The sequence below is a fragment of the Melopsittacus undulatus genome, chromosome 16 (genome assembly GCF_012275295.1).
Source record: "Melopsittacus undulatus isolate bMelUnd1 chromosome 16, bMelUnd1.mat.Z, whole genome shotgun sequence".
Lineage (NCBI taxonomy): Eukaryota > Metazoa > Chordata > Aves > Psittaciformes > Psittaculidae > Melopsittacus > Melopsittacus undulatus.
This window is the reverse complement of record NC_047542.1, coordinates 2,280,492-2,293,085: the sequence shown is the minus strand read 5'-3', so window position 1 is coordinate 2,293,085 and position 12,594 is coordinate 2,280,492. Positions and strand designations below refer to the sequence as shown.

At 48.5% G+C, this 12,594-nt stretch overlaps 1 protein-coding gene across 1 annotated transcript; it reads left to right on the top strand.

Annotated features, from left to right (window-relative positions):
• The first annotated feature begins 4,873 nt into the window (after nt 1-4,873).
• On the top strand, nt 4,874-10,929 carry LOC101870871 (polymeric immunoglobulin receptor). The gene is made up of 10 exons (XM_005143233.3): nt 4,874-4,965; nt 5,213-5,538; nt 5,969-6,298; nt 6,805-7,128; nt 7,582-7,896; nt 8,663-8,762; nt 9,316-9,431; nt 9,722-9,847; nt 9,953-10,011; nt 10,791-10,929. Exons 1-10 carry the CDS (start codon nt 4,880-4,882, stop codon nt 10,905-10,907), a joined length of 1,899 nt encoding a protein of 632 aa, XP_005143290.2. The 5' UTR covers nt 4,874-4,879; the 3' UTR covers nt 10,908-10,929.
• Nucleotides 10,930-12,594: the final 1,665 nt, after the last annotated feature.

Genomic DNA, 12,594 nt, shown 5'->3' with positions numbered 1-12,594 from the left:
AGAAGCATAGGATCAGGCTTAGGATGGTTTTTCTCTTTCCTTCAATCTTTCCTTTCTGGGGAAAAAGATTAATTATTGTTACAATATTTGCATTAAGTTTTAACCTAGAAAATACCAAATGGTGCTAAATATTACTGTGGTCACCTAAACTGTTGAGACTCAGCCTGTGGTCGCTATGGTCTTCTGAATCACTAAATGGAAATAGTTGGTGGGATGCAGATTTTGATATTTAAGAAGAGAATTGGGGCAGTTATGTCCTAAGTAATCTCTGAAAAGCCATTGGGTTTGTGCAGTTCAAAGGCAAATAAATAGATAACTGAAGTGTGAGTGAATGCATCCTTAAACTGAAGTAAAAGAAAGCTGGCAGACTCCTTTTACATTTAGACCAACAGCAACGGGGTTGGTTTCTGCACCCCTCAACTCTTACAGTGCAAGGAAATAGTCATATTGGACTTTAACACATAGAAATACCACCTTCTAAATAGCAATTGTGCTGCTGCTACCAGTGCACACATCAGCACTCTCCATCCATCCAGCAACCGTCACTGTGGTGCCATAGTAAGTTCTTTTGGATCCTAGTGAGTTCCTACTCCTTGCCATATTAACAGTATTAAACTGGAATCGCAGCTTAATAGTGTTGGCTTCACTTTCCAGCCCAAGACATAAGAAACAAAGAGCAAGAAACAAATTAACCATGACACTCTTACGTGAAAAGCAAGATGCTGGTGCATGGGGTATCTAACACCTCAAAGGAACATGGAGTCACAAGTTAGCATATGGTATAATCTAACACATTAAAAGAACATCAAACTAGACCAGCGACCCAATCTCAGCAGGAATTTCAGCCGCTGCCATGATTTTCTCATCTGTTTATCAGAACACGTTGCTCAGATAGGGCAGTGTTTAACTGGCATTTACAGGTGCTCTCAGCTAGCATGGTTCCAGGTACCGCAGAGGTTCCTAAAAGCTGCCGATTCCCTCTTAAATCCAGATCGAGAAGATCTGCCAAGCTGTTTCTGCACACTGCATCACAAAATTAGCACCTCCTATTTATACTTCCCATATGGTAGAAGAGGCACTGGTTTGGAACATGAAACGCTTATTTTCTCTGTGTTTAGGTCAGCTTGATCTTTTATGTTGAAGCTGGTTTCTCATTCACACCTCCATGAACATGGAGTGGATTTGTGGCTTTTCCCCATCCCACCACAGCAAATAAAACTCACAGTAAGGCCATCTATGCAGTGATCTTGATGAGAGGCTTAAAAATGGGGATAGCCTCAGCCCTGTGCAGCAAGGAGTCTGTTGCTGTGCCTTTCTTCTAGGCACAGAAACCTTCAGCACCTCCATAAATCACCCCTAGTACAATATATATACACATACACTCCTCAGCTTATACATTATAAATATATAGATATACACAGTATATGTATATACTCCTCATAGCATAACTCCTGATGCTGCTCAGCACTCGTTTGCATCTCTAACACCTCAAGGCGTTAGTGGGTTCCTGCTTTAGAAGTATTTGAAGCAGAAAAAGCTATTACCCCAATTCCATGTTATTATTTCTCAACTATTTGAATAATAGTAAATATTTGACCACACAAAAGGCTAGAAGTGCAAAGGGGGCAACTAAGTCTTTGCATTTTGTTGATGCCATAGCACAGCCTTGACACTGATCAGCATTAGGAGCAGTAGTTAATAGCTAATGGATTGTTTCTCAGAGCACAATCCTGCAGCTGAGTCAGCAGAATTTGGGCACTGGACTCTGGTATTTCATCCCCAGCAAGAGGCAGGTTCTTGCTGGGGTTTGCATAACTCAGGGGTCAGGTCCTGAGCTCTTTCAAATCATCCTAAATGTGATCATACTGCTCCATTGGACTCATAGTGTCACAAGAGCATCGAAGAAGCCCAAAGGTGGGCTTGTATTAAATGATGTTTAGAAGAGCTATTCCTGCTGGGAAGCTCCTGCACCAATGGGAGAATTCCCATCTCCCAAATTCAACTGCAATACTGGTTTTGTGCTCGAAACCCTTCAAAACCTGTTGTGCTGGGACAGGGGAGATAAGGAAACCAGCAGGTTTGGTGATGCAAAATGAAAGTAAATACACAGAGATCCGAGTTACAAAAGGGAGCACAGCCCCAGCCCATGGTTGGTAGCAATCCAAAGATGATCACTGTTGCAACAGGGACTTTGCAAACATCAGACCTGTGCAGCTGAAAGCTTTTTCTTCTCTGCAGATCCTGTGCAGAGAGGGAACAGGAGGAGAGCTATTCGAGGCTTTAATCCTGCTTCCCCCCATTACACCTAACCAGGTCTGGGCAACCACAGCTTCTATGCCCCATGCTACAGGGCAGCTTCTCAGAGGCACCTTCCCAGTGGGAATAAACGGGTTCCCTTCCTGCTTTCCCTCCTGACAAGTCCATTGCACTTCCTTGCAGACAGTTTCTTGCTAGGTTTGTAACGCATCAGGTTTAAGACAGCAGCTTCTTTGCCTGCATGGACACACACAACACAAACCGTGTGTCCAGGTTCCAGCTCCCACAATCCCTCCTGCCCAGCAGCTCTGTGCAGGCTTCCCTGGAATAGCATACATGGCATTCCCTCTGGTTTCAAGCCTCCCATATCTTATATAGCCCCATTCAAACCTTTGCTGTTCCATCTCTCTCGACTCTCCCTCCATGTGCAGCAGCATCAATACAAACCCCTTGCACAGCCACTTACTTGCACTCCCTTTCACATGAGCTCAGCAGCATTTTCTCTTCCCTGGAGCTCTGAGGTTTAGACCTTGTGCTCTGACCAGAGCCAGCAAATCCAGCAGCAGAAGTTCTTTGTAAGCAAGAAGCTGAAGGATGCTCCTCCAGCATCTCAAACAGTGCTTGTTCATTGCAGAGTGCCCAGCAAAGCGTGTTTGCACCATTCCTGTGGGGTAGGAAATGCCACTGTCTGAATGCAGTGCGGCAGGGAGGGGGTTCCCAGCCACGCAGTGATCAGCAAGGAGATTCACCACAGATATTTACATAACTGGTGGCTGTGCTTGCTCAGACCTGTGATAATGGGAGTTTTCTCCATTCATTCAGTGAGTGAGGGAAGGGTTTAACAGCATCCGAGAAAACGGGACTAGAGGCAACTTGGAACCACAGGCGTTGGCCATGCAAGCACACGGGAGCCGTTGTTCTTGCATAGGCATGAAGGCACATGTGGCCTCCGAGATGCAAAGACCTCTTTTGTACTCTAACATGCCTATGAAGACCCTGACGCCATCACTCTTGCACACATCTTTCTGGACACAGCTACAGCTTCGCTCCAAAAGCAAGAGGTTCCTGCTACAGTTATGGAGCCTGTAACCCTGATGCAGCTTTGGGGAAGGAATCAGACTAACAGATTAGTCAACACTTGCCAAGCAGATGAAAGCTGCACTGGGATCCTGCCTGCACTGTGGAGGAAGGGCTGGAGGGCAGCAAGGTGACCATCTGGTGATCTGCTGTTAACAGGGGGCAAGTATCAAGGCCCTTTTTGTGCTGTCTTGTTTGCTTTCTGTGGAATACGTTATGTTTGCCTTGCTGGCCACTTGTGGGATATGCATGATAGAGCATTTTTCATGCTTAGTGAGTTAATGATTAGCCATGGACAAGTAGCCACTGAGCAATTAGAAATCACAATACAAGGAAGAAAGCACAAACAAAACACCTTTCATCTTCACAAGGAAATAAAAGCCTTTTTCTTCTACCGGGAATTACCCTTCATAAAACTGTGTCACTTGATGCCCTGAAATCGAATTCTTCTGTATGTTTGGAAAGACTTTCCTTGGCACCTATCATTTCCTCTATTCCACCTGGAACAGGCAGGTAGATCAACAGCCATGGTGCAATGCTGCACCATGTGTCCAACAGCACACTCAGTTCAGGGCAAAACCGACAGCCTGGTGAATTGAGCTGCTTGGCTTCTTCTGAGCCATCACTGGGTCCAAACCAGTGGGGAAGGTCAAAACTGTTCATCCTGAAGACTACAGACACATTTCAAGACACACATAGTTTGGTTTGCATCCCCCAACAGCCATCACTGAGAGCAGGAGTTAAATACAGGCTTCACACAGGAACTCTGCTCTATGACATAAGGAAGGAAGTTTTACTGTGAGCATGGTAAGGCAATGGCAGTGCTCAAGGCCAGGTTGGACACAGGGGCTTGGAGCAGCTGCTCCAGTGGAAGGGGTCCCTGCCCGTGGCAGGGGTTGGAGCTGGAGGACCTTTAAGGTCCCTTCAACCCAAACCAGTCTGGTATCCTGTGAGAGCTGATTTTTCTAAGGAGTGGTCTTGGCACCCAGGCTCACAAGTGAACAAACCTTCCTTTCAGTGCATGAGCAACAGTGAAAGAGAATATGACCCCACTTCCTAGACTGTTAGGAGCAGCATTATCTCCTGGTGCAGCTTTGCTCTGGGTTGCCACCTGACTCTCATGCCTGCCAGGGCTCAGGGTCTGTTGGACCAGTTTTGGACTTCAGCCTTGTGATGGGCTGCTCTGATTGACAGCATAAACCCAGATACCACTTCTGAGTTTGAACCGAGTCTCTTGTGGTTTGGCCAGAATCACCTTTGATGCTGCATGCAGCACACCACTGCTGCTGCCTGCCTAAGGGACAATGTCCTGGGGGCCTGTGCTCTGATGAGAACAAGTCAGGAAGGCAAGAATGGAGTTATCAGCTCTCTCTTCCCCATTCTGTTGCTTGGTAGAACTGATTCAATGCCGCATTTCTCTAGCTCAGGCAGCCATAGCCCTCATATTCTGCAGGCATGAAGATTATTAGTTGATCTATTAACTTCATAACTTTGCAAGTGTGATTATTCCTTGTTTTCTGTGCCTTTTCCAGGGAATGCAAGCAAAATGATTTCACTGGCGTTCATCCTCCTGCTCGCCTTCCTCTCAGCTGAATCTGCAAGAAGCAGATACCCCCCCAAGTCATCAAGTAGGTGGAATGTGCCTGGGGCACTGGTCTTGGGGATGGCCTTAGACTAGAGGTGGCATTACTAAGGGGGGGAGTAGGGTTTAGGGAGGGTCTCTACCCCATCACTGCTATGGGACCTTTCAGACTGCAGGATGCTGCATAGCCCTGGGTCAGTGCTTGCCCTGGTACACCCAACCTGCTCTGCAGTCCCCTCAGGTTGTGTAGCACAGCCAACACTTACACTCAACCTGTTCTCCTCCTGCAGTCTCAAGTCCTGTGTTTGGACCACAGCAGGTATATGGTCTGCTCAATGGGTCCGTCACCGTGACGTGCTTCTACCCTCCCACCCGAGTGAACAGACACGACAGGAAGTATTGGTGCAAGGAAACAGTCAGAGGCTGCTTCACTGTAACCTCCACCACTGGCTACACTGCTCCACACTACCAAGGCAGAGCCTCCATCACTGACAACCCACAGGAAGAAAACTTCCAGATCAGCTTCTCCAAGCTTACAATGGAAGACACTGGCACCTACCAGTGTGGTATTGGGGTCAACAACAGAAGGCTCTCCCACAAAGTCAATCTGGATGTTTCTCAAGGTAATTAAACGGGGCTCCATAAAACAGTATTTTCTTGGGTTTTTTCCCCCCACCCCTTTTTAATAGGGCTCCACAGACAGTCTGACCAGGGTCTAAAAGCTGAAGATGCTCCATGCTTTCTGGGAAGAGCAGTTTCCATTTTCCTCTGTGCCCTTACAGAAGGAATTTTTGGCCTAAAATTCCAGCATTAAGAAGATCAGATTAAACAGCATCAGGCTGCTGAGTCAGCACACACAGCATGGTGCACACATGGACACAGATCATGCTCGGACCAGTAGTGGCACATGATCAGATAATAGATTATCATAGTAGATCACAATATCTGATCAAAGCAGAGAGGAAGCCTCCTCTAACAAAAGCCTTCAGAGGTCTCTGGGAGTTGTAGTTACAACAGAGCAGGTAGTAGACACTGACTGGTCTCTACACACAGATTCACATATACCCGAGGGAGCTGAGCTCTTCTACGTGAAGCTGCACAGCACTTTGACCATGACCTGCAGCTTTGGGAGCGATTATGACAGCGAAAGGAAATTCCTGTGCAAGATGGGTAAAACCGGCTGCATCGACATCATCGATAGCTATGGGAAGGTTGATGAGGATTACACAGGGAGAGCTCTGCTGAGCAACACGCTGGATCCAGGCTCATTCAGCATCATGATCACTCAGATGAGTTGGGAAGACTCTGGATTGTACCTGTGTGGGGTCGGTGTCTATGGGAAGAATGGAGAAACAAAGGAACTGGATGTGCACGTCTATGAGGGTAAGATATTCCCTGAAGGTTTTTCCCTTCCCTTCTGTTTCTCTTCAGAACCCTCACTAGCAGTCTCATGTTATCTAACAAGAGCTTTGCCTCCCTTTGCAGAGTACTGTTATCCCATCCTCTCATTTAAATCCTTTTTCTATTCATTTAGCTATCTGTCATGTACTAAACCATCAGTAATAAAGCTTATAACAAGACTTAGTGTTCCCAAGTATCCAGTCTGCCTAGCCCAAAGCCCCAGAAGGCAAGTTCTGCCTCCCATTTTGAGACATACAAACTCTCTTTTCAAGACTTAAATCCTTAGATCTCAAAATGACAGAAGCAGGAAGATACCTGCCCTTCCCCTAGCAATGCCAGGACAGCCTCCTACCATCCACACCTCTGAGCTTCACCTCACCTTGCTTTAGCCATAAGGGCAATGGTCTGGTAATATTTCTTCTCTTGGGAGAGCAGCACATGGACAGGAATCAGACGTGTACAGGTGCTCATCTCACTCTTCTCTCCAGAAACTAGCGTTCCTCAAGGGAAGCCCACGGTATTTGGAGTAAAAGGAAGTTCAGCAACGTTTGAATGCCGCTATAAACCTCGGGAACACTCCTCAGTGAGTTACTGGTGCAAGTGGAGACAGAACGGGTGTTATCGGATCATAGACAACACCGGGTATGTGTCAGGCTTATATGAAGGAAGAGTCGTCATGTATGACAACCCAGATAACCAGACGATCACCATCATCTTGAACCAGCTGAAAGACAGTGATGAAGGCTATTACTGGTGCATGACAGACGAGGAGGAGGAGCAGAAGTCATCAACAGAGCTGAAGATCGTGGAAGGTACGAGTCTGTGCATTGATGCTGCTCTCCCAGCTCAGTAGGTACAAAGCAACCCTCTAAACACCACAAAGTAGCAGATCTGGCCTTTTAGGAAGAGATGTGAGGTCAAACTTGGAACTTTTCTCTCATAAGGTGAAACCTTGTGCCAATCCAGCGACAACTCAGTGGCTTTCAAATGGCAACACAAGGTTTCAGTTTCATGGGAAAGTGCTCACAAAAGTTTCTCATGCGACTATTTAGGCCTTGGGAAAGAAAAACCCAACCAAAAACCAAGCCAACTTTCACCCCGAGACGCATATGCGGCATCCTTAACATGAATTTAGCAATGTAAGGAGCACTTCCCCTCAAAGATACACCTCCTGGTTCATCTCTAGCAGCACCACTACCTGTTGACTACAGTTCCCCCCATTGAAACCACTAACATCAACCTTGATGTTCTGCTTGCGTTTGCAGGAGAGCCTGCACTGCAGGGAAAGAAGGACATAGAGGCACAAGAGGGTTCCCAGCTCAACTTAACTTGCTCTTACCCATGCCGGTACTACTCCTACCAGAAGTACTGGTGTAAGTGGAGCAGCACCAGCTGCACCCCTCTGCTTGCTTCCGACCAAAGGCAGCCAGGGCCGGGAGTTACGTGTGACACCGATGACAAGACCGTTATCCTGAGCTTTGACTCCGTGGCTAAGTCGGACCAAGGCTGGTACTGGTGTGGTGTGAAGCGCAATGGGCTCTACGGGGAAACCATGGCAGTGTACCTGTCGGTGACTGCAGGTGAGCCCCACGGCAAGGGCAGGCACGGGTTTTCCTGCCTTTCTTCCGTTGAGAGGGAAGTCCTCTCCACAGCCACTAGGCTGCAGCACCTCAAAGCAGTAGGGCTGCACCCAGGCACGGAGATGCCGGGATCACCCTGATTCTGTGCTTGTCACTGATGTTTTCATTCTCTCGTTGGTTTTTACTTCCCAATCACTAAAAATGCGCACCAGTCTAAAACCCCCTGCCTTCCACACCGGTTTGACTCTTGAACCCTGTCCTCGCTGATTATTGCTGTTACCATCTGTAGCATAGAATCATAGAACAGTTAGGGTTAGAAAGGACCTTAAGATTATCTCATTTCAACCCCCTGCCATGTGCAGGGACACCTCAAACTAGGCGATGTCACCCAAGGCTCTGTCCAACCTGGCCTTGAGCACTGCCAGGGATGGGGCAGCCACAGCTTCTCTGGGCACCCTGTGCCAGCGCCTCAGCACCCTCCCAGGGAACAGCTTCTGCCTCAGAGCTCAGCTCAGTCTCCCTTCTCTTGGGCAGGTTCAAGCCATTCCCCTTGGCCTGTCCCTACAGGCCCTTGTCCCAAGCCCCTCTCCAGGTTTCTTGTACCCTCTTTAGGCACTGGATGTCTATTATAAGGTCTTTCCTGAGCCAATGCCCAGCCAAAATCCACCTCAGTGCTATATCTACCAAATACACCCAATGAGCTTGTGTCCCCATTTCTGTGCTGCTGCTCATGCCATTAACAGCCCTGCTTCCCTGGATGATACAGGAGGCAGTGCTGGCCACAGCCTGGAGTCCCTGGATGCTGACGTCCCCAGCATTCCTGAGGAAGCTCCCCAAGGAAGAGCCAACAACGCTGCCTCTGAAAGGTTAGTTCTCTCCAAGCCTGTCGTTTGTCATTTCTTATACTAATATTAATACATATATAGCTATTAACCCACTTTTGGTGCTGTGTTTGCACACCGCACGTGTGCTTGAGCAACACAAATACTCTTGGCCCAAAAGAACGTAAAACATCAGAGGAAAACAAATAATAGTTACAACAAAAGGCAAGATGACTTGGAATTCATCTCCAGCTCAAGCAAATGCAGCCCCAGAAGGAATGGTTGGAGATGCCAGGTACAGAAAAACTCATTGTAAATACTTCTGTCAGGATCAGAGGGTTTTCCTTCACATGTTTATAACCAAGCTGCTGCTGCAGCTGCTTTGGCACAACCTCTGTCCTGCAGATTTATGTGGTTACCAGTTGATTCTATGTGTTAGGATCCAGTTCATTAGTCAAACTGCACCCTGCTCACTCAGATTTAGCACACTGTAGCAGGTTTAGACTGCTGGACATTCAGATACATTACTCAATCTTGAATAATTCAGCAAAGATAATGTATTTCACAGCTTAGTGATCTATCTTTCCTTCCATTCCAGCCCTAATCAGAGCGGCCCCAATATACTTCTGTTAGTCCTCGCCCCTGTCGGTGCTGCACTCCTCATCATTGTGACAGCTTTTGCTGTGTTTAAATACAGGCAGATGAAGAGATCTGGTGAGTCTCTGCTCAGCTTCCTGTAGTCTCTCAAAACCTCATATTAAGGTTATATTAACATTAATACTAAGATGAAAGTGATAACCTGTGTGTGCTGGGCTGAAGTGCTCCCCTTGTACCCTCCCCATGCAGACAAAGGACCCCACTTTTCCCACTGACCCCCTCCATACATCCCCATCACAAATGGTGCCTGGTGCTGAGGCACCTTGCACAGAGGCTGTTGGGATGCTGATGCACTTGTACCAATCCTGACCAAGCCCACAGGGTACTTATCTCCCACCTCTTAACAGACCTGGTGTCCGTTGGGAGCTACAGGACAAACATCAGCATGTCAGACTTCGAGAGCGTGAAGGACTATGGTGCGAGCAACAACGCCTGTGTGAAAGAGACCCAGGAGACTCGCATGGGAGGGGACGGTAGGTGCTGACCCATGGGATGCTCTCCAGCCCCAGGGTTTGCAGCAGGACCCTATGAAAGCCACAAACCCCATGGCCCCTGTACCTCCCTTTCTCTCCCTGCAGAGTTCGTCACCACCGCGGCCACCCCAGAAGGTGCTGCTGAGACAAAGAAGGCAAAAAGGGTAAGAGAAGATGGAGAGAGCTCACTGACCTGGGAGGCAGCAGCACAGCCCTTCAGCCTCTGCCCAAGGAACTGCTTCCTACCAGGGGCCTTTTTTATACCCGGATGCTCCCAGCTAACCTGGATCCAGCACCTGATGCAGATCAGCCTCTGAGGGGGACCTTAACCCTTTCCTGGCCCCATGTTTTAGCAGGGACAGTGATAGCAGTCACCTTGCTTCAGCCAGTACATGTGGTCAGTGCCAGGGAGCATCAGGAAGGTTGGGGTTGGGTTGTTATCGTGAACATTAAATACTTGGATGAACTTCCCCCCCTCAGGCAGTGGTTCAGGGCACAGAGGTACATAAGGAGGTCTCCCCCGTTTGACCTGCTCCTGTGGCCCCTAGGGTTAGATCATGATTGAGTGGCACCACTCAGCAGCAGCAGAAGGTGCCAGATGCAAGCCCTTCTTGTTCGAAGTCCCTAACCAAAGGCAATGTGTGGGTGGTTTAAGTGCCAAGAGCTGAACTGGAGAAACAGAGGAAACTATCAGGAAACCAGTAAAACCCAGCAGCTTTAGGACTGGTGAGCTGGGTGCCATCATGCAGTGATGGGCATGACACAGAGCCCCAAACCTGCAACATCTGGGGGCTTGCCATAGCTGAGCAAAGGCATGATGCTTTCATATTGGTGTGCAGTCTGCCTGTATCACCCTGAGAAGCTCACAGCCCCAAAACATGGCCCTTTTCCCCACCACGTGTGTCTGCAGCCACCTCACAGTGTTCTCCTGTCCTTCCCACAGAGCTCCAAGGAGGATGCTGACCTTGCCTACTCCGCGTTCCTCCTCACCTCCGGCAGCATCGTGCAGGGCAGCTCAGGGGGGGATGCTGCTGCCCCAGATGTGTCCCCCCACATCTGAATGTGAGGGACTAAAAGGCGACAGCGACTGGGACCAGCTCCACCTCGATGGACCAGAGCAAGACACCAGCAAGCAGCCCTGGTCCTTGTTCCCACAGTTTGCTATAGCTTGGTCTTTTTTTATGGCTTAAATTTGGCTTTTGCTCTTTTATTTTTCCTTCTCCTTTTCTTTCGAAGGCAGCTGAAAACCCTCTAGAACCACATTTCCCACTTGATTCCTCTAAGCTTTCTCACCCAGAGGGCAGTACCTGCAGACCAGACATGGTCTGAAGTGCTTTTGGACACAAGCAATAAAGAATGCCACTAGCTTTCAGCAGATCAGGGGACATGCAGTCCATGGGAGAGCATGGGGAGAGCACACCCAAACTGTGCAGCAATGGTGCAACTGGGAGAGGTGGAGGAGGGCTTTCCCCTCCTTTTACTGCAGCATTAAAGCATCACATCTGGTGTTGCAAATGACATGGGATGGTAGAAGAAATGCACACTAAATGGAAACGAGTACCCTGCAGATAGAGTAACGTATGTGGCAGTAAGAATGGAGTTGGTAGCTCAGCAAGGTGCTAGGCAATGGTTGGTTGTGTCAGTCTGCAGATGTTGAGTTTTCATCAAAGATAAACCCCAAATTATGCCTGCATCATGGACCTCCCTCAATAAGCACTGAGATGAGCAGGAGGGTAGCAGCTCCAGTGGGATTTGTGTTTACAGGGCTGCTTTCACATCCACATTATGACAGTCATCACCTTACTGATAGCGAGGCTGGGACCTCAAATACAGAATCCCAGACTGGTTTGGGTTGAAGGGACCTTAAAGCTCCTCCAGTTCCAACCCCTGCCATGGACAGGGACAGCTTCCACTGGAGCAGCTGCTCCAAGCCCCATCCAGCTTGGCCTGGTTGTCAGGTTATAGCTCATCTCCCTCATCTCCTGGGCTGCATCTCATGCAGGATGGTGGGAAAGGGGTTGGATATTGGAGAAGCTGCAGGGTGGCCAGGACACGTCTGCACCCGCCTGGAGTTGCTGGAAACGAGTGAATGATTCTGGTGCAATAGGCAAGGTGTGCACTTGGGAAGTGTCCCCGGGGGAAGCTGTCATAAAGCTGCAGGAGAAAACCCCTTCTGCTCTCCTTTTGAAACCTGTTTCCTCTTCAGCCTGCCCACCAGCATCCTTCCCCCAGCTCCACTCCTCCTGCACCCTGCTGGGAGCCACAGGGATGAGCAGAACACAGAGATGTGCAGGGGGTGAGTCAATGAAGCGTGCATGGACTGAGGTATGCAACCCCTGAGCAGGAAATCATCAATGAAATATAGTCAATAATCCCTGTGACAGATTAAACTGAGGAGATGGAATAAACCCCATGCTTCTCACTCTATCTGTGACCCAGAGCCCACCACGATCCATGGAAAGGTCCACAAGGACCTCTCCAAGTAGCCCCATCTCCTTCACCAGATGGCTCACCAAACATGCCAACTGATTTCCTTTGGTCAGTGACAAGATGTGGTACCTCTGCATCACTGCTTCACTCTGAAAGGCTTTTCTTCAACAGAAAACCCTGGTATGTTGAAGATACCTGTCATTCTTCAATGGCTGATTTCCAGGTGATGGTATCATGAACACTGATAGAGCACGGAGGGATGTGCTCACCCATTCATGCCCCAGCACCAGGATAAGCAAAAGCCACACTGCAAAAAT

Bases quoted from the DNA above. Each gene is read 5' to 3' on its own strand.
- LOC101870871 (XM_005143233.3), top strand. From the start codon at position 4,880: ATGATTTCACTGGCGTTCATCCTCCTGCTCGCCTTCCTCTCAGCTGAA. The intron at 4,966-5,212 runs GTGGAATGTGCC...TGCAGTCTCAAG, and splicing joins CCCCCCAAGTCATCAAGTAG to TCCTGTGTTTGGACCACAGC. The intron at 6,299-6,804 runs GTAAGATATTCC...TCTTCTCTCCAG, and splicing joins GGATGTGCACGTCTATGAGG to AAACTAGCGTTCCTCAAGGG.